Source organism: Entelurus aequoreus, linkage group LG06 (assembly GCF_033978785.1).
Source record: "Entelurus aequoreus isolate RoL-2023_Sb linkage group LG06, RoL_Eaeq_v1.1, whole genome shotgun sequence".
Classification (NCBI taxonomy): Eukaryota; Metazoa; Chordata; class Actinopteri; order Syngnathiformes; family Syngnathidae; genus Entelurus; species Entelurus aequoreus.
Window position 1 is genome coordinate 66075042 of NC_084736.1, and position 26718 is coordinate 66101759.

General features: G+C 38.9%; 1 protein-coding gene across 3 annotated transcripts in view; it reads left to right on the forward strand.

Moving 5' to 3' along the window:
* Window positions 1-11383: 11383 nt before the first annotated feature.
* LOC133652464 (apoptosis-inducing factor 3) overlaps window positions 11384-26718 on the forward strand; it is a 66372-nt gene continuing 51037 nt past the window's right edge. The window contains exon 1 of one of the 3 annotated variants that reach the window (XM_062051238.1): window positions 11384-11677. In XM_062051238.1, coding sequence (XP_061907222.1) covers window positions 11659-11677 — 19 coding nt within the window. In that variant the 5' untranslated portion in view covers window positions 11384-11658. The remainder of the gene's footprint in view (window positions 11678-26718) is intronic. The other 2 variants (XM_062051237.1, XM_062051239.1) reach the window with 2 other exon arrangements.

The following is a 26718-nucleotide window of genomic DNA, read 5'->3' on the forward strand; positions in this document are numbered from 1 at the left end:
TATATATATATATATACTGTAGTTGTAGTTTGTAAGATTTGGTATTAAAAAGTAATTTATGTTTCAAATATGAGCGTTGCGTTCCACTGCTGCAGTGAGTCTGTATTGACTTTCTTCAGGGGGCGGGCCTTGCACCCGGGGAGTCGTCGATGCACATGAGTGATGATTAGAATTCACAAAATGTCACGTAGCGACTTCCTGTGCTGTGCCGACAGGACATCAATACGTCTGCATGCTCGCTTTCATGCAGAAGCACGCTTGCAGGATCAATCTGACTTTGTGTGACAGCTGACGCTCACAAAGATAGTTTGCATGTTAGCTCTTATTCACGTCTGTTAGTGAATTAATGTAATGGCGGCCTGAGCAGCCATACTGTTGCTGCCAGTGATTCACCCTCATCATCATCTCGTGTCAATAACCTTTAAGGGTCTTACGAGAGGAGACAGCTCAGAATGTAAATAAACTACCAAGGAAACCTCAGACGTGGTACAATGTGGAGTTCAACCCATTTTCCAAAAATAATGAGGGGTTTAAAGGCCTACTGAAACCCACTACTACCGACCACGCAGTCTGATGGTTTATATATCAATGATGAAATCTTAACATTGCAACACATGCCAATACGGCCGGGTTAACTTATAAAGTGCAATTTTAAATTTCCCGCTAAACTTCCGGTTGAAAAACGTCTATGTATGATGACGTATGCGTGTGACGTCAGTAGTTAAACGGAAGTATTCGGACACCATTGAATCCAATACAAAAAGCTCTGTTTTCATCTCAAAATTCCACAGTATTCCGGACATCTGTGTTGGTGAATCTTTTGCAATTTGTTTAATGAACAATGGAGACTGCAAAGAAGAAAGTTGTAGGTGGGATCGGTGTATTAGCGGCTGGCTCCAGCAACACAACCAGGAGGACTTTGACTTGGATAGCAGACGCGCTATCCCACGCTAGCCGCCGACCGCACGGATGATCGGGTGAAGTCCTTCGTCCTTCCGTCGATCGCTGGAACGCGACCGAAAACAAGGACTGTTTACATACTACCCAATCCTGTTGAGAAATGTGTTGTTGCGTAAACATTGAACATCTAAATAAAAGAGAGGACGAAAACCTTCTTCGTCAGAGCATGGTGCAGGACTGTACAGAAAGTACAGTGGCCATGTCTCTCCTCAATATTGAGTCCAAATTTAATTCTGTCTCTGTTTGATTGTCATCAGTGTTTGAACCTGACAAGGTGGATAGCTAATGTTTTTAGCATAGCTCTGTGAGGTCCCGTTGCTAAGTTAGCTTCAATGGCGTCGCTAGCAACAGCATTGTTAAGCTTCGCCAGGCTGGAAAGCATTAACCGTGTAGTTACAGGTCCATGGTTTAATAGTATTGTTGATTTTCTGTCTATCCTTCCAGTCAGGGGTTTATTTCTTTTGTTTCTATCTGCAGTTAAGCCCGATGCTATCACGTTAGCTCCGTAGCTAAAGTGCTTCGCCGATGTATTGTTGTGGAGATAAAAGTCACTGTGAATGTCCATTTCGCGTTCTCGACTCTCATTTTCAAGAGGATATAGTATCCGAGGTGGTTTAAAATACAAATCTGATCCACAATAGAAAAAGGAGAGAGTGTGGAATCCAATGAGCCAGCTTGTACCTAAGTTATGGTCAGAGCGAAAAAAGATACGTCCTGCACTGCACTCTAGTCCTTCACTCTCACGTTCCTCATCCACAAATCTTTCATCCTGGCTCAAATTAATGGGGTAATCGTCGCTTTCTCGGTCCCAGTCGCTCTCGCTGCATTGTAAACAATGGGGAAATGTGAGGAGCCCTTCAGCCTGTGACGTCACGCTACTTCCGGTACATGCAAGGCTTTTTTTTATCAGCGACCAAAAGTTGCAAACTTTATCGTCGATGTTCTCTACTAAATCCTTTCAGCAAAAATATGGCAATATCGCGAAATGATCAAGTATGACACATAGAATGGATCTGCTATCCCCGTTTAAATAAAAACATTTCATTTCAGTAGGCCTTTAAACCATCACCCATTAGGCTTTGTGGCCCCATTTTGGTCCTTAATCACTTGCTGTTTTATTATTATTAGACTTTTAGATTTTTATTAGAAGGGCCTCCGCCCCACCTACACACTCAGTATGTTACATGCACTAAACCAGGGGTCACCAACCTTTTTGAAACCAAGGGCTACTTCTTGGGTACTGATTAATGCGAAGGGCTACCAGTTAGATACACACTTAAATAAATTGCCAGAAGTAGCCAATTTGCTCAATTTACCTTTAACTCTGTTATTATTAATAATTAATGATATTTATCTTTGTGGAAACACTGATCATCTTAATGATTTCTCACAATAAATATATATAGAAACAGATAAATATCAATATGCAACACTTTATTTTTATATTTTCTCTAAGTGCACATTTTTCAAATTGAACATTTTCAAATGATCACTTCTAAGACAGTCTTGTGAAATCACAATATCCCATTTTAACTGGCTAGCCACTAACATTTTTTAACAAATCATGAATTACTTTGCACCATGTTTGTACAAATAATAACTCATGTAAAATACAAAAGTAAACTCTCAATTTTTTAAATCATGTCACACTTTGAACTGGACACCAAATCTGTTATCTGTTTCTTTGTCAGTTAGTGCGAAGCCTGGCATTGCACACTGTTAACTAGTGTGTTGTACTCTGGTGTGTAACTTGACACTGCAACTCTGAGTGAGTCTTGCAGATGTGCATCAGTGAGGCGTGTTCTGTGTTTGTTCTTGATGAAGTTCATGTCAGAAAAGGCTGATTCACAAAGATAAGATTTTTCCTCATTGTTTGCGGAACCTTCTTAATCTTTTGGACATATTTTCACAGCAATCTGGCTTTAAGCTTAATTATGATAAATGTAAAATGTTAAGGATCGGAAATCTAAAGGGAACGTCCTTTCGAATGGAATGCAAAGTGCCTGTTTTGTGGACAGATGGACCAGTTAACATACTTGGTGTTGTTGTCCCAGAAAATCTGGAAGATCTAGGCTCAGTAAATTATGATAATCGACTAAGAAAGCTGGACAAAATTATGCAATTATGGAAAGGGAAATCCCTAACCTTGTATGGTAAAATGTCTATTGCCAACTCGTTAATTATTCCTCAATTTATTTATTTGTTTTTGTCATTACCAGCTCCATCACAAAACTTGTTTAAGATTTATGAGCGGAGGGTCTTCGATTTTGTCTGGAACGGCAAACCAGAAAAGATTAAAAGAAAGGTTTTGTACAAAGATTATGAATATGGGGGCCTGAAACTTCTCAACCTTGAAGCTATGTGTCTGTCTTTAAAAGCATCAATTGTTCCAAAGATGTATTTAAACATTGAGTGGTACACAAGTGTCCTGTTGGACAAAAAACATGTACTGTATCAAAAGAAAGTGTATCCTTTTTTACAAGTGATCCCCTCCCAGAGAGTCTGCTGGGAAACATGGCAGGGTTCATAAAGGAAACAATCCACTCATAGTGGTGTTTTCAATTTTATGTGCCAGAAAAAAGAGACGATATTTTGCAGCAGTTAATATGGATGAACTCTAATATTGTAATAGATGGAAAGCCTTTCTTTTGGAAAAATATGTTTGAAAGAGGAATCATTTTTGTCAATGATATTATCAATGAGAATGGTAAAATTATGAAGTATGATGAATTTAGAACTATGCTTGCTCAAGCTTTTCATTTTATCAACTAACTGGAGTAATTGGGAAAAGATGGAAACAAATAATTAATTATGGAACTACTAAATTATTAGTTTGTAAACCTCTAATAAGAAATTCTAGTTGGCAAAAAGGAACTAAAATAAATAGAAAAATATATAATTTGTATTTAATAAAGAAATCTTTGAAGGCTGCCCCATACAACACATATGGAAAATGGGAGGACTTTTTTGACTGCCCGTTGCCATGGGATGCCATATTCAAACTAATCTATAAAACCACTATCGATGTGCAAAATCGTTTTTTTCAAATTAAAATTATTTATAACTTCTTACCCACAGGGAAAATATTAAAATTATGGAATATGACAGAGTCAGATGATTGCCGATTTTGTTGTCAGGAGCCTGAATCCACCCTGCATTTGTTTTGGTATTGTCATATTGTGTCTTTGTTTTGGGTGGAAGTTGAAAAAATGTGTTTAAGGATTGGTTTGTTTATGAAGCTTAATGTGGTTTCTGTTATTTTAGGAGAGTTCATTGACAATCATGATTTAGTCAATTTAATTATAGTACTCGGTAAAATGTTTATTTTTAAGGCCAAAAACAGATATTCACTTAGTATTACTTTCTTTAAAACATTTATTCAGTATTTTCTAACTTTAGAAAGTTACATGGTTGAAAACGATAATGATGCCAAAAAACATTGAAAAAAAGATGAGAAGTCCTCAAAGGCTTATTTTGAAAGTAGGATTATGTTTATAGATTATATGATATCTGTTGTTGTGTTCCCTAATTTGAGTGACCTGGACATAATCTGGACTGTACATAAATGCTTATTTTGAAAATGTAATTTTGTTTATAAATTATATGCAATCTGTTGTGTTCCCTAATTATTTTTTTCTGTGTACATGAATGAAGGTGTGTGTTGCTGAGTCCGACTTGGACATTATCTGGACTGGGCCTGGTTTAAAAAAACCCTTTAAACAAATCTAATATCATTGACAACCTGGTCTGTTGAAGATAAGGCCCTTTTTAAAAAAAATAAAATAAAATAAGATAAATAAATAAAAAACATTTTCTTGGATAAAAAAGAAAGTAAAACAATATAAAAATAATTACATAAAAAATAGTAATTAATGAAAATGTTAGTGGACCAGCAGCCTATACAATCATGTGTGCTTCAGGGACTGTGTCCCTTGCAGATGTGTTGTCTATGTTGTGGGAACCAGAATATTGGTAGCAGAAATAAATAACCCCTTTTGTGTGAGTGGGTGTGGATGAGTGTGCATGGGGGAGGTTGTTTGGGTTGATGCACTGATTGAAAGTGTATCTTGTGTTTTTTCTATGTAGATTTAATTTTAAAAAAATAAAAAATAAAAAATTATTTTATTTTTTTTATTTTTTTATTTTTAATTTTTTAGAACAGGCCCGCAGGCGACTCCTCTGGTCCTTACGGGCGACCTGGTGCCCGCGGGCACCGCGTTGGTGACCCCTGCACTAAACTAATTAGCCTTTCAAAGCTCATCTAGGACCACCGTTTTTTTTTACCTCGGTATTTGTTAAATCCTGGCCACGGCCCTGCATACAGCTTGTAATGTCTCCTGGATTTTGTGTGGAAAAAAACTTTAATACGATATTTGATTATTTAAAAATGGGATGAACATGTCTAGATGATGTGATTGTTAGCAATTGTCTTCTCTGCTTGTAAAAAGTAGTCAATCAAAGTCCACAGTAGCCTGCTCTTCTTTTGAAATGACATTTAAAAATGGTCTACAACAGGAAATTGCATTTTAATTATTTTTTTTATTGTTGGTAATATTATGTGAGCATTTTACAGTAAATATTGGCATCATTTTACATGAAACAATTAGTTGTAATCATTGTAGTTCATAAATGTGCAACAGTCTAGTTGTTAAAAAAAGAAATAATTAAATACAATTTAAACGTTTATTCTAATAATTTGACATACAATGTGTATACACATATACAGTGCATACATCATATACAGTGGCGTGCCGTCACTAGAGGCAGGGGAGGCATGGCCTCACCTGCCATCATGGAAAGAAAAAAAAAAGTAAAAAGAAAAAAATAATAATTAAATTGTTATATGTATCCAGTGATTATACTAAAGTTATTTTCCATTTAACTTCACCAGTTTTAGATTATTTTTATTTTTATTTTCACATTTGCCGTTCAAATACTGAGAAGAGACGGTGCGGTGATCAGCAGCCAGTTGAGGCACGTCACTCAGTTGTGCCTCAACATGGATTGTGCGCAATGACTCGGCTAACTGCTGGCTTGCTGTGAAGTGAGACCGTATTGCTATATGAATTATATTATACATTTCCATAGTTTAGTTAGCTGAGGTATATAATGTACAGTGTATTTTGTCAACAACTGTATGTGTGTAATGTATTTCTTGTGCTGAGCGATCATAAAACTGGAGGCTCGTATCATAACCCCGCCTCCTGGTGCCAAGCACCTCCGCCGCAGAATGCACCGCCCGACGGGAGCGCCGCGGCCACACCAACCAAAGCCCACACCCAAACCCTCCACGTGCAAGACCGAATCCACCCAAAAAAAGTCACTTAACAAGAAGCCAAAAAGTATAAAAACAACAATGCTCGCGCTGCAGGAGCCGCGAACGACCGCAGGGACACAACATTAGGTACACCTGCACTGCAGGTTCCTATGCTTGTAAATCTGACTGTGATGATGCAGTCGTGCCTCACCAGACATTAACCTCACCGCACGCCACTGATCATATACATACATGCATATCATCGGTCATTGGATCCGGTGTTCAGCGCACATGTCAGCCTTACAAACGTGATAACTCATGATCAAAATGAACACAATATTTACTTATTTATGTCTAACTTCTATCAATAATCAATTTAATCAAGCTTTCAAACAGGTGGCGTCATTAGGACTTTTAAAAAACTCCCTACGTATTCCTTGAACCCCACTAAATTATTTTGTGTTGTTTTTTTGTTTTGTTTTTCAATCTTTTGTTTTTACAAAATAGTGCTAATAAATTGAATATAAAGTCGACAGAATGTGAGTTTTGATAATCATACAACCTGTAAATATGAATAAAAATATGTCAAGTTTTCCTTTACTTCATAGAGATTATATGATTCATGTAGGATAATAATCGTAATAACACATCGTAATGATTATTATTATTATTAGTGCATTTACTCGGGGCTTAGCCTCCACTGTCTTTAAAAACAAAAAAAGGAAAATCATTTGATCTTGTGTCTGCGAATATTTGTGACATTGTTCAACACTGGGAGATTCGGACTGATAAACGAGCAGTAGCTTCACATAGTCACCGCTAGCATTAGCACAAACGAGCAGTGTGAGGCGATCCTTCCCCGGCTTGTGTCCCGGGAGTGTCTTCTCCTTCACTGTAATAAAGGTCCGTTCTGGCATCTTTTTCGGGCTCATCACACTTAAAAGATTTGAAGCGGAATGTGGAAGTCTTTCTCCCGTGGGTTCACCTGATGCGGACAAATCTCCACGATAGCCGGGTAGTCTGGTGTAACAATGTTTTTATTGGGGAAATAAATATGCGCCAGGTCAGCAGTCTGCACAGCAACTTTTCAGTCCTCTCTCTCTCTCTTGGCGTGGTCTCGGGCCCAACTCCATCCTCGTGTGTCGGCCCGGCTGCTGCTGATAAGCATGGCAGGCGATTGGATGATCACCCCCAGCTGGGTAATCCAATCACCTGTCAGCTGTGCTTCGAGGCCGATCCATACACACCCCATTCCTGCAGGAGGCGCGCTCACCGCGCCCCCCTCCACACGGAACAAAACCCCCTTTGCTGATAAAATCCCTGAAGTGAAGATGCTGAAAGCCAGAGGCTAACTACATAGCTATAATGCTAGCTCAGTGGTTGTCCAGCAATCTGAAGCTATACAGCAAGGCTGTATAGAGTTTGGACACATTTAAAGCATTCCTGATCACACAAAGTGATCTCTAACTCTGAATTTCCACTGAATGCGGAACGGCCGCGGACTGATATACGCGCGTCGGTGGACTCTTTCCGATTTTATTCAAGTCAATGTGTCAGTTTCCACTGCCCGCGGAACGTTACCGACATGCCGTTGCCGTACCGCGTTACAGAGCTTCTATTTTTGCCGGATGCTACAACAATACCGTTCAATTCAACTTATGTACAAACACGAAATAAGGTATCCGGTTTACTTTCAAAATAAAATACTCCGTCTTCAAGGCGGATCCTATTTTACCTGTTGAAAGGTCGTAATGGGCGGCGACGGACATGAAGTCAACTTGTCAAAGGTTTCCAGACTTAATTTCATCTTGTTGACACAAAGGGATGAGGACATGCTGATTCTGCAGGTTCGAAATGAGAGAATAATGTACAGGCATAACCCGGGCAGCCAAATGGGGATATGGAATCATGTTTCAAATATCAGCTGATAAAGAGAAGTGTGCACAAAATAATTTATCAAGGCAGGACGGACTTTATTTGCTTCTGCTTCTCTGGAAGGACAAAATAAATGTTGGGGATTGCCAGACGGCGGCGCCCACTCGCGGTGAAGCCGGTCCAAGGCCGTTTCGCATTCAGTGGAAAAATTGGTGTGACAGAGCTCTGACCGGCGCAAGGTACGATAATTGTGGAAACAAACTCGTCAAAAGTGCCACTCGCCTCGAAGCTCTTCGAGATGGCGTGTAGAGGAAGTGATGTCATCAAAATTGCAGCCCCCCATACGGCTTCCAGCAGCACACAAAATGAATGAATGAAGCGTTGGTACGCCAAGGTGTGGCCCGCACACACAGAGGTATATTAGGTGCGATGTAAACCGAACACGACGCAAATAGAGGCGTTGGTGAATGGAGGTTCCACTGTACACACGTGATGGTGTCTTCAAAGTGTGCATTCTTCTACTAAAATAGGGACTTTTGTCAGGACTAGAACCATGTTTACATCGTTTCTTACGGGGAACTTTTCTTCACTATACAAACTTTCCCATTTATGAACCGTGTTCAAGAAGCAATTACGTTTGTATATTAAGGTTCCATTGCTGCTTTACACACATGATAGTGTCTTCAAAATGTGCATTCTTCTACTTATATAGAGATTTTTGTCAGGGGTAGAACCAATGTTCACATAATTTCTTACGGGGAACTCTGCTTCACTATACAAACTTTCCCATTCGTGAACCATGTTCAAGAATCGAGGTTCCACTGTACACACATTATAGTGTCTTCAATGTGTGCATTCTTCTACTAAAATAGGGATTTTTGGCTGAGTAAAACCAATGTTTACATTGTTTCTTATGAGGAACTCTGCTTCACTATACACACTTTTCCATTTATGAACCACGCTCCAGAACCAATTAAGTTTGTAAATTGAAGTTCCACTGTACACACATGATGGTGTCTTCAAAGTGTGTATTCTTCTACTAAAATAGGGACATTTGTCAGGAGTAGAACCAATGTTTACATTGTTTCTTATGGGGAACTTTTATTCACTATACAAACTTTTCCATTTATGAACCATGTTCAAGAACCAATTAAGTTTGTAAATCAAGGTTCCACTGCTGCTGTACACACATGATCGTGTCTTCAAAGTGTGCACTCTTCTACTTATATAGGGACTTTAGTCAGGGCTAGAACCAATGTTTACATGGTTTCTTACGGGGACCTCTGCTTCACTATACAAATTTTTCCATTTATGAACCATGTTCAAGAACCAAACTAAGTTTGTAAATCGAGGTTCCACTGTACGAACATGATAGCGTCTTCAAAGTGGGCATTCTTCTACTAAAATATGGACTCTTGTCAGGGCTAGAACTAATGTTTACATTGTTTCTTATGGGGAACTCTGCTTCACTATACACACTTTTCCATTTATGAACCATGTTCAAGAACCAATTACGTTTGTAAATCAAGGTTCCACTGTACACACATTATAGTGTCTTCAAAGTGTGCATTCTTCTACTAAAATAGGGACTTTTGTCAGGGTAGAACCAATGTTCACATAATTTCTAACGGGGAACTTTTCTTCACTGTACAAACTTTTCCATTTATGAACCATGTTCAAGAACCAATTAAGTTTGTACATCGAGGTTCCACTGTACATACATTATAGTGTCTTCAAAGTGTGCATTCTTACACTAAAATAGGGACTTTTGTCAGGGCTAGGACCAATGTTTACATTGTTTCTTACGGGGAACTCTGCTTCACTATAAAAACGTTTCCATGTATGAACCATGTTCAAGAACCAATTAAGTTTGTAAATCGAGGTTCCACCGCTGCTGTACACACATGATAGTGTCTCCAAAGTGTGCATTTTTCTACTAAAATAGGGACTTTTGTCAGGGCTAGAACCGATGTTTACATAATTTCTTACTGGGAACCTTGCTTCACTATACAAACTTTTGCATGTATGAACCATGTTCAAGAACCAATTAAGTTGGTAATCGAGGTTCCACTGTATGCACATGATAGTGTCTTCAAAGTATGCATACTTGTACTACAATTGGGACTTTTGTCAGGGCTAGAACTAATGTTTACATCGTTTCTTACGGGGAACTCTGCTTCACTGTACAAACTTTCCCATTTATGAACCGCCTTCAAGAAACAAATTACGTTTATAAATCAAGGTTCCACTGCTGCTGTACACACATTATAGTGTCTTCAAAGTGTGCATTCTTCTACTTATATAGGGACTGGCCTATATAAGTAATAATAAGAAGTATTATTACTTGACATGCTAGAACATTGGTTCTAGCATGTCAGGGCTAGAACCAATGTTTACATTGTTTCTTATGGGGAACTCTGCTTCACTATACAAACTTTCCCATTTATGAACCATGTTCAAGAACCAATTAAGTTCTTAAATAGAGGTTCCACTGTACAAACATGATAGTGTCTTCAAAGTGTGCATTATTATACTAAAATTGGGACTTTTGCCAGGGCTGGAACTAATGTTTACATCGTTTCTTACGGGGAACTCTGCTTCACTATACAAACTTTCCCATTTATGAACCGTGCTCAAGAACCAATTAAGTTTGTAAATCGAGGTTCCACTGTACGTATATTGGCATTAAGCTGCTGTATAGAATATTTTTTGTGTGTTTTTTTGTTTCATTGTGTAACCAAAGTAGCGCTACTGGGGGCAGGGTCAGGTCTAGGGCTGTAGTGAGCAAAGTTTAGACCAAAAATTCTAAACTTGGTGTAACTCATGTGTTTGATTTATTTTGCACACACTCCAAGTAGAAGTAACCACACCATCCAAGCCATGATGTAGACTTGAAGTTCCTATGCTCGCTGCTGGTAATATTACACATTGATACAAATCTGTCTGAAACCGTGAGTAACAATAACACTTGCCTGGAGAACATGCGGTCGGGCCAGGCAGTGCAGCAAGGAGATCTTTGATCAGGATTAACTGGCAACTCCAGTCGTTAACATCTGAGGGCGAGGCTGAAAAGACCTGCACTGAAAAGCGACTGTGTGTGTGTGTGTGTGTGTGTGTGTGTGTGCGTGTGTGTTTGGGAGCGGAGGGAGGTGCAGAGAGGAGGGAAGGGTGAGAATACATGCTGTGTTAGCATCCCCTCAGCAACTCCATCAATACTGCATACAGCTAAGAAACTGGCAAAGGTCCTTTGTGCTGCATTTGCAGGCTCAGCCAGCGAAGGAGAGCAACTCCCACGACCGGTGGGCTCAGTCTGCCACTGCTGCTGGAGTGGGGGGGCGGGGGGGCCCTCACACACACACACACACACACACACACACACACACACACACACACACACACACACACACACACACACACACACACACACACACACACACGCACACACACTCCACAGCCTGTGCTGCATCAGGACGGACACACGGACTAGGGATACTCTAGTGGAGAAGAAGATAGTTGTGCCATTATGTTAAAATGTTGTGCATTGGACTTCTCCCTGCATCTGCTTCATGACCACGGCTCTTTTTGGTAAGCTCTTATTATTCTGATTATTATTATATTCTCATTGCATGTTTAACTGTTAGAAATGCTGGGTGAGAGAGTGACGTAATCTTCGAAACTTTACCAACTTCTGACAGCTGCTTAAGTGTGTAGAAGATGTGACATTAGCACTTTAAAAAAAAAAAGTCTTGCATGGAAATCTGAGGTTGTTTATCCCTCAAAGGTCAATTTTGCCAACTTTACAAATTAGGAAAACATTGACTATTTGTTATGTACACTACTACTACTACTTTAACCATTCATAGTTCCAAATATTGTAGTCTTTTACAAAGATACATTCATTACTAATGACTTATTTTTCCTACATTGCTCCCCCTTTCACTTATGAAGTGTAATTAATTGGTTTTGTGCAATTGTCCCTCTCAAATACAGTGGGACATGGAGGGGCGCGGGGAACATGCTTTATCAGTATCATGCTTCAAACCCCGCTTCTAAGGCTGTGCAATGGAAAACATGCTCATTGTAGCCAATAAACTTGTCTTCTTCATTTTGATGAAAAAAATGTTTTATATATATTGGTCTCTTGTGTTAATGTTACATACTGACCAATTTGAATGTATTATCATTTATTGATATTATTTAATTTAATTGTTTTTAGTATCACATAGTTCAAAATCTATTTTTTTTAATTGTTTATATAAGGATTAATTTTTTTTTAAAATTTCAGGCAAAATGGTGCGATTTAAATATTTTCAGCTGCGGACTAAAAACAATGTTAATAAAGTTATTCGTTGTTGTAAGTTTATCTATATTTCTTTCTTTTTGGTTTTCTTTAATGTTAATAAGGATACAATGTTATGCAGAGGTGTACTTATAACAATTTTATTAACAAATTATAGAGTGGGGGAGGCGCGTGAATAATTGGGAAGCACTGATCTAAAGAAATGTGATACAAATGTATCTTATTGGCTCCAGCACCCTCACGACCCCAAACCGGACAAGCGGTAGAAAATGGATGGATCGACTATTTGAATTGCCAATTATTTTATGTTTTAATTACTTTATTGAACTAATTTACACATGACGATATGTTAAAATATAGTTATTATATATAACTGCTGTCAAATATTTTAAAAAATCTGATTATTCATACTTTTGAATTTGATTAAAATGTAATTGTTTTACTGGTACGCATAGTATTTACTCAAAATTGGTAACATTTTTATCCATAGTAAAATTTGCCAGTGAGCACACCTGTTGGAAATTCTACCTCACCTTTGCACTAACTGATCACGGAGCATATAACAACCCGCACCACCTTTCAGATAACCATCTGCATGTGCGGTTAAAGCTTGTGCAGACAAAATTAATTACGTGAATAATCTGCACGTAAACATGATTAATGTGATTTTTTTTGTTTAATAATTGCATGCCTTAACTTTGACAGCCCTAATATAAAGTTAATGCGCGTGCAAAATGCCAACAAACTTGATCTGTACAGGTGTGAATCTTTGGGTACGTACTGATTTGGTCCTATTTCTATTCCTGGGGTGATGATTCGATTCAGAATCGATTCTTGATTTAACATGATTCTTTATTCAAACCGATTCTCGCAATGTATTATAATTGGTAGAATAATTATAATAAAGCTTTTTTCAAAACAGGTTACATATTAGAAAAGCTCCTTTCGGTTGCATGAAAATGGCCTCAAATCGTCTTTTTAAAAATTAATTGTTATAAAGAAAAAAAAATTATTTTTTTTGGTTTGATATATTTTTGAAAATTATGAATTGATTTAAAAATTGGAAGGGATAAGAATCGGGATTAGGATGTGAGTGGACTTTTTGTGCACCCCTAATGATCGATGTCTTTAAATACACACTGATTCTGCCACTAACGACTCATTTTCTGATGACTAATATTTGGATGACTAATTAAAAAAAAAGATTATGTTATTTTGTTCGTTCTGCCTAACAATGAATGGCGCAGAAAGAAGGCACGCAGTATTGTGTTAATGTTACTTACAATATGTTCTATATATTGTATATTGGCGGGGTTAAAAAGTCTATGTAGCCTGTCTGACATGCAAAGTGGGGACGGGCGATATGGCCTAAAAACACTTTGTGATATTTGGGGAGGGGGCGTGGCCTGCGGACCTGCAGCGAAGCGGGGTGTGCCAGGACCGGCTTCGAGATCAGCGACAGGTGTGTACATGGCCCAACTGGGCCTGCTTATCTAATCACCTGTCGCTGATCTCGAAGCCGGTTCTGGCACACCCCGCTTCGCTGCAGGTCCGCAGGCCACGCCCCCATCCACATATATATTTTGCAAAAACGGTATGTATCACAATATATTTATTTTATTTTATAGGGTACAAAATCTCCTTCTTTGGCTGCTGACGTACACAATATCACACAGTATTGGGTCATTTGGACATGTGCATTCACAGTGTAGATGTTACGTTTAGTAGTTTATCCCATTGGGTTGAGTTTTTTCTTGCTCTGATGTGAGATTGTTGTGGCTTGTGCAGCCCTTTGAGACACTTGTGATTTAGGGCTATATAAAGAAACTTTGATTGATTGATTGATATTATTCTCTCTACAGTACAGACTCTTATTCATCTGTTTGCTCATTTTCTGTCCATAGCGGCTTATTCTCTGTAGTGCCGTTCCAGCTACACTTTCGTTAAAGTGTACAAAGCACTTATTCTGCCATTGTTCTATTAGATTACATTCAAGCTATCTTAGCTGTTAGCATCGCTTATTGTCTTCAGCTTTCTCATGCTCGGTGTGTCGCATGCTATGTTAGGAAAAATAGTGTTAAATAATAACACCGTACTAGTAACAAGTAATCTAATTAGTTAGTTTTACGTACGTTACAATGCCGTTACCGATGCCTTTAATGTAACGTGGCACGCTACTTTTGATGTGATTGTGTGTCAACAAGACAGCGTCAGAAGCACAGCAAGTTCAATACAGGAATCAACTATTTACTAATGAAAGTAACAACCAGCACCACACTAAAAGAAACTTGATATTTAGTAGGAAGAGGCAACATCACACAGCAAACAACATGTCGGCAAAGTACACACACTATCACACACACAGGGCTCAAATTTAACTGCGGCACTTGCCGTCGTGCCCTAAAAAATTTACCGACATCGACGGCAAGAACATGCCGTGACCGCCCTTGACTTTTTACTTGCTAATGGACTACGGCTGTAACGGTAAACGGTATAATGATCATTCGCCATAAAAATTCCCGACGGTTAGTAATACCGTCTAATTTTTTATTTACAGAAAAAAACGTAATTTATTAATGTATTTTCGGCAACACAAAGTCAGGCGCATGCGCACTAGTGTCGTTTGGCTTGATAATCATGGCGGACAAGCTACACGGACTTTGCTCCGGAGATTTCCCCTCGGAGTAAACGGAGCCAAGCGCTTGGTTTAACGTAATTTTCCCTCGCTTCCCGCCGTGCGTATAAGAGCGCACTGCTGTGTTCAGATGGAGACAGGTGTGGACAATATTGGACACAGACGCAGTTGTCCCCACACTAAAAGTATACAGCGAAGGAGAAAACTATTTGATGTTGCTTTCATGTTGTCAATACAGCATCCTTTAGCTGCTGTGAGGTGAGGAAACTGTGAGGCGATGTGTCGTGAACGTTGTCACAACTGGTTTATAAAGTCAGTTAGTTTGTTTACTGGGATGATCACTCCTCCTTTATTTAACTGCAAACTGTATCAGTGTTCAAATAACATCAATACTAACTAAAATGTTTTGTCATCTCATCGAATTGAACGAAGGCTGTGAAGATTGTGTATTCGATGCGAGAGGTGTGGCTCCTCTTTATTTTTGTTGGCCAAACTGTTGTACCGAACCACAAGAAAGGCGTTGTTGGAGAAGAACAAAGTTTGTTTATTAGACTTTATTAGACCTTAAGGCACACACACTCACACAAACGTACGCACTCACACACACTGCTCTCATGAAACGTCTATACTGCATACGCCTGATATTAGATTTTTTTCTTTTTAAGTAAGGCATAAATTATTTCCACAGTAATTAATTACATTTATTAAACAGTAATTATGTTAATAATTTAATAACTTTTTTGGTAAAGTGACGTGTAACTATAATGAATTACTATTTCAAAGTAATACTCCGAACACCACATAGTTTTTTTTGCTGCCATGGAGGCCGGGGTGAAACTTAGAAGCGCCTCCCCACTGTTGCTGGACATACTTTAGCTGTGCCAGCTAGCCACCTACAGGCAACAATAAAACCAAAGCAAAAAAATCGGACTAATTCTCAGTTGATTACGTCAAATATTGAACAGTTTGTACAAACCCTGTCCACAACTCTGGTGAGTAATATTATGCTAGTGCTAACAGAACATCGGCTGATGTCCAGGGTGGTCCACCAGCATGTATAACGAGCATATGACAAAAATAGGATGGGTACCGTTCACGTTTAAACCGATACTATTCAAATTCCTGGAATCGATACCGGTTCCTAAAAGGTATCAATTTTCGGTACTTTTGTGTGTTAGTAAATCTAAATTTTCATTGCAACATTTTCCAATGAGCTGATTATGATAACTGCTGTCCTGTTATATCTTGTTTCATTAGCACATGTTTAAGTCTCATTTGCAGAAATAACATTACGTTTCAATTACAGTTGCAAATCCAAGACGTTAGATAGCAGTATTGTGTTGGTCGATTTAGTCTTTGTTGTCTGTTGCGCCCCACAAAGTGTTAATAGTGTAAGTATTGTACTTATAATGCACCAGCTGTTTGATTGCAACGTGCATTTTAGTTGTAGTTTTCATGAACAAATTTGATGGTGTAAAAATCGCCATGTAAAATCGCTAGTAGCATGTCAATAGCAAAGCCAATGTATATTAGCATCAAACGAGCACATTTTTGAAAAAGTGGAGCCTTACTTAACTTGCGTTGGAGCGTTTTTTTTTAGTCAATTGCTTTGTTGCTAGAGATGTGCGGTAATATCGGACTGCCGATATTATCGGCCGATAAATGCTTTAAAATGTAATATAGGAAATTATCGGTATCGGTTTCATAATTATCGGTATCGGTTTCAAAAAGTAAAATTCATGACTTCTTAAAACACCGCTGTGTACACGGACGTAGGGACAAGTACAGAGCGCCAATTAACCTTAAAGGCACTGCCTTTGCGTGCCGGCTCAATCACATAATATCTACGGCTTTTCACACACACAAGTGAATGCAAGGCATACTTGATCAACAGCCATACAGGTCACACTGAGGGTTGCCGTATAAACAACTTTAACACTGTTACAAATATGCGCCACACTGTGAACCCACACCAAACAAGAATGACAAACACATTTCGGGAGAACATCCGCACCGTAACACAACATAAACACAACAGAAAAAATACCCAGAACCCTTTGCAGCACTAACTCTTCCGGGACGCTACAATATACACCCCCGCTAACAACCCCCCACCTCAACCCCGGACACCCAACCCCGCCCACCTCAACCTCCTCATGCTCTCTCAGGGAGAGCATGTCCCAAATTCTAAGCTGCTGTTTTGAGGCATGGTAGAAAAAATAATGCACTTTGTGACTTCAATAATAAATATGGCAGTGCCATGTTGGCATTTTTTTCCATAACTTGAGTTGATTTATTTTGGAAAACCTTGTTACATTGTTTAATGCATCCAGCGGGGCATCACAACAAAATTAGGCATGATAATGTGTTAATTCCACGACTGCATATATCGGTATCGGTTGATATCGGAATTAGTAATTAAGAGTTGGACAATATCGGAATATTGGATATTGGCAAAACAAGCCATTATCGGACATCTCTATTTGTTACCATTGAAAATTGCAACATTATCTAGCGGTAGTTTGGCTGAGTCTGCTCTCAGTGCTGCCTGAGTGAGGGCCAATTGCCAAAGTGCGAAGAGCTGAGTCAACAACCGGACGTGACGTCCCACACAACCCAGGTGGACCAACGGGATTTGTTTGGTGCCAAAAAAGTACCGGATTTGGTAACCTAAACAGAAACCATTTTCTCCCTTTTTTTAACTTTATGCAGGGGTGCAATTTCTTTAAATTGTCATTTATTTTCCATTGAAATCGTTGTAAGCTGCAGGTAAACAAAGCAGGTGACCTCTGACAGCTTTTGCTCAACAGGCGAAGACTTATCTTGAATTCTATAAGCCAAAAGGAGATGCAAAGCGAGGGAAAGGGGGCGTGGTCAGCTATCAAGTGTGTGGTTAGATTGCAATGAGCTGTTGTCTTTTATCAGGCGAAGATCAGAGGGGACTAATGGCTAACTTGAGGGCCAACATTCCAGACAAGTGTTTAATTAAAGTGTGTGTCATTTGAACAGCATCTACTTCCCTGCACAGAATTTAGTTTGAACAAAACTAATGTTTTTTGGCATGTAGATGTCTATAAGTTAAAGTATAAGATTGTGGACCTGTAGTGGATGTGGGTGTTGGTGCTCAACATTCCTGCTTTTCTTGGTCTCAGTCAGGTTATGGATCGGTCGGTCGGTCGGTGGACCAACGGAGCAAGCTGCATTTGCTAATTCTCCCCGGACATTCCTGTGAGCGTTCTTACATTAGAAGAGAAATGAGTGAAAGTGACAGCTTGTTTGCAGGCTGGATTATTAGCACTGCAGCAAGCGACTGGCATCTGCGTCATATGTTGTGGCGACCAAATCTGCTTAACCTACTTTAGTTTGGAGCAAAATAACTTCTTGGAACACCAGCGTGGCACCTTTTTTTTTTATTTTTATTTTTTAAGTCAATTTGTTGTTTCTATAAAAACGTGTAATTACTAAAATAAGTGAAGGAAGCTCATTCCTAAATGTGTTGTTTTGGTTAATTTCCAAAGCTTGTTTATTGTACACACTGCACACTCCTCTCAGCACTAAAACACTATTAACTAAATAAACAATGCACATACAGTTGTGGTCAAAAGTTGACATACACTTGTAAAGAACATAATGTCATGGCTGTCTTGAGTTTCCAATCTTTTCTACAACTCTTATTTTTTTTGTGATAGAGTGATTGGAACACATACTTGTTGGTCACAAAAAACATTCATGAAGTTTGGTTCTTGTATGAATTTATTATGGGTCTACTGAAAATGTGACCAAATCTGCTGGGTCAAAGGTATACATACAGCAATGTTAATATGTGGTTACATGTCCCTTGGCAAGTTTCACTGCAATAAGGCGCTGTTGGTAGCCATCCACAAGCTTCTGCTTGAATTTTTGACCACTCCTCTTGACAAAATTGGTGTAGTTTAGCTAAATTTGTTGGTTTTCTGACATGGACTTGTTTCTTCAGCATTGTCCACACGTTTAAGTCAGGACTTTGGGAAGGCCATTCTAAAACCTTAAATTAAGCCTGATTTAGCCATTCCTTTACCACTTTTGATGTGTGTTTGGGGTCATAGTCCTGTTGGAACACTCAACTGTGCCCAAGACCCAACCTCCGGGCTGATGATTTTAGGATGTCCTGAAGAAATTGGAGGTAATCCTCCTTTTTCATTGTCCCATTTACTCTCTGTAAAGCACCAGTTGCATTGGCAGCAAAACAGGCCTAGAGCATAATACTACCACCACCATGCTTGACGGTAGGGACAGTGTTCCTGGGATTAAACATATTGCTGGGTATTGTGGCCAAACAGCTCAATTTTTGTTTCATCTGACCACAGAACTTTCCTAGAGAAGGTCTTATCTTTGTCCATGTGATGTACTTTTGACCCAACAGATTTGGTCACATTTTCAGTAGACCCATAATAAATTCATAAAAGAACCAACAAGTATGTGCTCCAATCACTCTATCACAAAAAAATAAGAGTTTTAGAAATTATTGGAAACTCAAGACAGCCATGACATTATGTTCTTTACAAGTGTATGTAAACTTTTGACCACGACTGTATGCAAATAAAAATATGCACAATACGGGTCCTGTTTTTACACGTTCATGTCAATATTCATTTTTGTCATTTTTATCCAGTCGTTTCTAGTAATAGGGAACGTAACCTGGTTTCAAAAGACTTGCGCTATACAGTACAAATATCCTGATATAACTTTTTAACTTCTAGTATAATACTGATATTGGTGCCTTGTGTATTGGTCGATACCGATATTAATCTGATATGATATCAGCAGGAATCATACAGACTTGTGATTATTTTGTAGTGCGGATAGTTAGAAAAGGTGAAATTAGTCAAAAAGAGAACATTGACCTATTTATTATTACCATCTGGAATGGACCCATGCTGTCTTTAAATTGAAGTGGAGTGTTTTTTTTTTTGGGGGGGGGGGTACACACACACATAGTGTACACAATAATTAATTAGGTCAAGTTCATGGTGCAGTCAGTTGAATGATGCGGACAGGTTTGTTACTGGATACTTTCTATTATGCTTCTGCCTTGTAGACTTTGTATGTGTAAGTAATATGTAACTACAACTATTTGATATATGTTTATATTGACAAATGTGCTGTTTCAGACTGCAATGTTGTTCAATGAAGGACACTTATTATGTACAGTATGTCTAGCTATTGTGTGCTTAATTGTTGCGTAACTGCTAGCTCCTTGTAGCCTACAGCCATCTTTACCTTTTGTAAATGATTTGACTAAAATATAAGAAGAGATAAATCTTGTGTGCTTATTGAAGGACATGTATATGTTTACTGGCTGTCCAGCTATGCGCAAGTACAGTAAACTTGCTGCAAGACTGCTTGTACAGAGATTTAAGAAGTCAGTATCAGCCGATACTTGTTTTTTTTGCTGCTATCGGAGCAATAGCCAACATCAAAATGGATCGGGACACCCCTATAATACGTTAGTATTAATAAAACATAACATTTTAACATAATGTCATATAACACCTGAAATTAAGCGTTTTTGGAAGGTAAGCTGAATGATGGGTTTGTTGTTTGTTTAATAACAATTAACATTTTGCTCTTCATAACATCTCTTTCCCTATTCTACACTCACACGCATGAGCAGTAGCAGGTGATGTGCAAATCCTGGGCAATGTATGGCTCGACAGAACACTAATTATACAATGGTATCGGTAATGATGCCCCATTCCTAGTCGTCTCCAAACTCGGTGAATATACAGTTAATAGATTTACAGTATATGATTTGTTTTTTAAGGTGATTTAACTGACAAATGTCCGTGCCAATCTACATGGAGTCATACCTCACATAAAAGGTCAGAGAGAGAGATGCCCAGCTATGTAATCTATTATGCACACTAGGGTTGTCTCGATGCCAATATTTTGGTACCGATACTTTTGTAAATAAAGGGGACCACAAAAAAATGGCATTTTTGGCTTTAACAAAAAATCTTAGGGTACATTAATCTTATTGCAATCGAAGAACAATTTTGTCCTTATATAAAATAGTGAACATACTAGACAACTTGTCTTTTAGTAGTAAGTAAACAAACAAAGGCTCCTAATTAGTCTGCTGACATATGCAGTAACAAATTGTGTAATTTTCCATTTTTATTATTTTGTCAAAATTATAAAGGACAAGCTGTAAAAAAATATTATTAATCTACTTGTTCATTTACTGTTAATATCTGGTTATTTTCTGTTTTAACATGTTCTATCTACACTTCTGTTAAAATCTAATAAACACTTATTCTTCTGTTGTTTGGATACTTTACATTAGTTTTGGATGATACCACAAATTTAGGTATCGATCCGATACCAAGTAGTTACAGGATCATACATTGGTCATAATTTAAGTTCTCATGTGTCCAAGGACATATTTCCTGAGTATATGAACATAATATGAATTTTTTTTAAAAAGAAAAAAGATTTTGTCACGATAAAAAATATTGATGTGATCATAGTAGTATCGACTAGATACGCTCTTGTATTTGGTAACATTACAGTGGATGTCAGGTGTAGATCCACCCATGGAATTTGTTTACATTGTGACGCCGGTGAGCTATTGTATCCTCCTACGGTGTGTAGTGAAGCATGTTTAGCTATTCCTCGTCCTGCAGGGATGATACTTGTAAGAAACGTACTTTATTTGTCGCCAGGGAGGCGAGGATTAGTGATTTAGAAGTAGCTAAAACACTGTCGATTGCGGATGGACGTTAGCCGCTAACTAGCTAGCCATGTTTTAAAGCACGTCTTCCAGAGGGCGTTTCAGTGTTATAGCTTCACCTTTATCGTCAGTTTTTATGCCAAAATGCGTCCGTTCTCCCCTTTCTGTCTACACACTGTGTCTGCTTGTAAGTACTCCGTGATTGTGCGCTCCCGAACATGCGCCTCTGCTCGTAAAACCAGCCATGTCAAAACGTGATGACGACGCGCCGTCATGCCTGTAAAAAAAATATATGGCGAACCTATACTTTTCAAACAGAGCATTGTACTATTTTTGATTCATTAGTACCGCGATACTATACTAGTACCGGTATACCGTACAAGCCTAATGCACACAGTGGACAACACAAAGACCAAAAAACTTGTTTTGTATGACCCAAATAAGGACAAGCGGTATAGACAATGACTACATTAATTATATAACAGTGTCATATTATACAGTCTATATACTGTAAGATGTCAAATCTAAATTTGTATGCATTTTTTTCAAATCATCTCCACACGTGGATAACATGAATCCATATAGTCGCTCATCTTGACTTGACTTTAAGGTCAAAGTAGTAACAAGTCAAAATCAATTTGCAAAAAAAGACATATTGTACAAGTATTGTCTAGTAAATAATGTCGCGTCCTGACAGAAGCACAAAGTCTGATGCTCTTTTTAGACTTTATTGCTGACTTAACGCGCCAACAGCAGCCCTCATAACACTGTTAGCACCGCAGTGCTAGACTAGCCTGTAGCCACAACCATAGGCACCATATTCGTAGACACCGCATTTGCTGCTGCGGTGCAGGAAATTCGTCAGCCATCAACAACAACAAAAAACACGATGCCAAGTCATTGTTCTGCATATTCTTGCTCAAATTGGCGGACCGTGGAAAACAGATCAAGGCGGATTACTTTTCACAAGTAAGAGTAAACGTAGCTATTGGTTGTATTTTGTGAATTGAAGATTATTGTACTGTATTTATGGGCGCCAGTGAAATTGTTGCCAGGTAGCTATAAACTAAGCTGAAAATCAGTTTAGTATTTAGAAAGTTATGATGGATTAAATACGCTGACACTTTATTACGCCTGTCAGCAGATGAGATGTTGCCCCTTTCAAGATGGCGGTCCCATATCTCGTCAGCTCCAATAGGCAGTAGCGGTCTATGCGCCGTCTATGTACATGATGTCTATGGCCACAATAACACATCACTTCCACACTATGCACCAATGACAGTTCCAGCAAGCAAGGTTGCATTCAGGAACACCCAAAATTAGGAGCATCAAACATTACAACTCAAGTAAGTCGTATTTTATCAAATTTTAGTCAATGTATTACTTGGTAATCTTTAGGACCCGAGCAGCAAAAGCTGCGAAGGCTCTATTAGAATTGCTTATTTTATCATTACTCTCCTACTTTGATCACATTTTAGAGGCACTTAATATATAAGAAAACTCACTAATTTTTGCAAGCACTGGCGAAAAAAGTTATATTTTTGGGGTCCCAAACACAAAATGTCAAAATTGAGCCCCCTTGAAAAGTAAAAAAAAAAAAGCTCCTGCCAACAGTTTCACATATCGTCACGAAAATCTCTAGACGTCTATCATGACAAGATGCATGTAAAATTCTCAAAAACCCATATTTGAAAACAAACAGGAAATTGGCCATCTTGGTATCCGTCGGTCATTTTTAGGCCAAAAACAGGGGTCATACTTTAACTTTGAACAAATGAACCATGGTAAAATGACAGATACAAGACAGATGGACGATAATAAATTGCGAAGGAATTTTGCCTACGCCATGAAATGTGGGCATGGCATGGCGCCAATATATGATTGTTCGCCACTAAATTTTAACATTTGTAACTCGGCTCCACAAATTCAGATATGGATAAGAATTGGTTCAAATGATGATGACGACATGTTCTAGATTTAGATGGGTCAGTACTAATCATACCCATTTGTGGTTAGGCGGAGCCTGGCAGAAAAAAATGCTCCTCAATTTTAACCGTCAAACTGTCATTGCTGGACTTTAAATGATCAGCTCTCCTTCCAGACTGATATGAGGCTTTATGTTCGGGAACTGATCATGACTAGACATCGATATTGACACCAATATCACCGCCTTGTGGAGGAAAATTATAACAGTCACAACTTCCTTACACATGCTTTGATGAGTCGTGGCATTGGGAAGCCGTGACTGCATTTGTCATGCTTTCCAGCTGACTCGTGTGAACTCCCCTCCTAATTAATTATTTTTTTAAATAAATAAAGTATCTTAATTACTAGTCCAGTCAGAATGTCACATAATTCCATAAAATCAAAAATACATTGTTTTGTTTATTCTTTTTTTTTTTTTTTTACAAATATATAATAAATGGGTTATACTTGTATAGCGCTTTTCTACCTTTAAGGTACTCAAAGCGCTTTGACAGTATTTCCACATTCACCCATTCACACACACATTCACACACTGATGGCGGGAGCTGCCATGCAAGGCGCTAACCAGCAGCCATCAGGAGCAAGGGTGAAGTGTCTTGCCCAAGGACACAACGGACGTGACTAGGATGGTAGAAGGTGGGGATTGAACCCCAGTAACCAGCAACCTTCCGATTGCTGGCACGGCCACTCTACCAACTTCGCCACGCCGTCCCACACATGTTCTTATCCATTCTTAAAGTAACGATCAGGGCACCGGCACCGTTTTTAAAGTACAGAATTGGTACTAGTATTGGTTAAAATGTAAACAATATCCATCCCTAAAACCAAGGCCCTTAATGAAGGCTTTCCAGATATACAGTCGTGGTCAAAAGTTGACATACACTTGTAAAGAACATAATGTCATGGCTGTCTTGAGTTTCCAATAATTTCTACAACTCTTATTTTTTAGTGACAGAGTGATTGGAGCACATACTTGTTGGTCACAAAAAACATTCATGAAGTTTGGTTCTTTTATGAATTTATTATGTGTCTACTGAAAATGTGACCAAATCTGCTGGGTCAAAAGTATACATACAGCAATGTTAATTTTTGGTTACATGTCCCTTGGCGAGTTTCATTGCAATTATGCACTTTTGGTAGCCGTCCACAAGCTTCTGGCAAGCTTCTGGTTGAATTTCTACTCCTCTTGACAAAATTGGTGCAGTTCAGCTAAATGTGTTGGTTTTCTGACATGTACTTGTTTCTTCAGCATTGTCCACACATTTAAGTCAGAACTTTGGGAAGGCCATTCTAAAACATAAATTTTAGCCTGATTTGGTGCCAATGGAACTGATGCTTTACAGAGAGTAAATGGGATAATGAAAAAGGAGGATTACCTCCAAATTCTTCAGTACAACCTAAAATCATTAGCCCCGGAGGTTGGGTCTTGGGCGCAGTTGGGTGTTCCAACAGGACAATGACCCCAAACACACGTCAAAAGTGGTAAAGGAATGGCTAAATCAGGCTAAAATTAAGGTTTTAGAATGGCCTTCTCGAAGTCCTGACTAAAATCAGTCAATCAATCAATGTTTATTTATATAGCCCTAAATCACGATAAATCATAAAGGGCTGCACAAGCCACAACGACATCAGATCCCACATCAGGGCAAGAAAAAACTCAACCCAATGGGATAACAATGAGAAACCTCGGAGGGGCAATGGACGTCGAGTGGATCTAGCATGATATTGTGAGAGTCTAGTTCATAGTGGATCTAACATAATAGTGAGAGTCCAGTCCATAGTGGGGCCAGCAGGAGACCATCCCGAGCGGAGACAGGTCAGCAGTGCAGAGATGTCCCCAACCGATGTACAGATGAGTGGTCCACCCTGGGTCCCGACCCTGGACAGCCAGCTCTTCATCCGTGGCCACTGAACCTGTGCCCCCACCCTCCATGAAGGAGATGGGGGCAGAGCAGAAAAGAAACGGCAGATCAACTGGTCTAAAAGGGGGGTCTATTTAAAGGCTGGAGTATGCAAATTAGTTTTAAGATAGGACTTAAATGCTTCTACTGAGGTAGCATCTCTAACTGTTACCGGAAGGGCATTCCAGAGTACTGGAGCCCGAATAGAAAACGCTCTATAGCCCGCAGACATTTTTTGGGCTCTGGGAATCACTAATAAGCCGGAGTTCATATGGTACAATACAATCGGCAAGATAGGCTGGAGCTAGACCGTGTATTATTTTATACGTAAGTAGTAAAACCTTAAAGTCACATCTTAAGTGCACAGGAAGCCAGTGCAGGTGAGCCAGTATAGGCGTAATATGATCAAACTTTCTTGTTTTTGTCAAAAGTCTAGCAGCCGCATTTTGTACCAACTGTAATCTTTTAATGCTAGACATAGAGAGGCCCAAAAATAATACGTCACAGTAATCGAGACGGGACGTAACGAACGCATGAATGATGATCTTAGCGTCGCTAGTGGACAAAATGGAATGAATTTTAGCGATATTACGGAGATGAAAGAATGCCGTTTTAGTAACACACTTAATGTGTGACTCAAACGAGAGAGTTGGGTCGAAGATAATAAATACCCAGATTATTTACCGAGTCGCCTTGTGTAATTGTTTGGTTGTCAAATGTTAAGGTGGTATTATTAAATAAATGTCGGTGTCTAGCAGGACCGATAATCAGCATTTCCGTTTTCTTAGCGTTGAGTTGCAAAAAGTTAGCGGACATCCGTTGTTTAATTTCATTAAGACATGTCTCCAGCTGACTAAAATCCGGCGTGTTGGTCAGCTTTAGGGGCATGTAGAGTTGAGTGTCATCAGCATAACAGTGAAAGCTAACACCGTATTTGCGTATGATGTCACCTAGCGGCAGCATGTAAATACTAAAGAGTGCAGGGCCAAGAACCGAACCCTGGGGAACTCCACACGTTACCTTAACATACTCAGAGGTCACATTGTTATGGGAGACGCACTGCATCCTGTCAGTAAAATAGGAATTAAACCA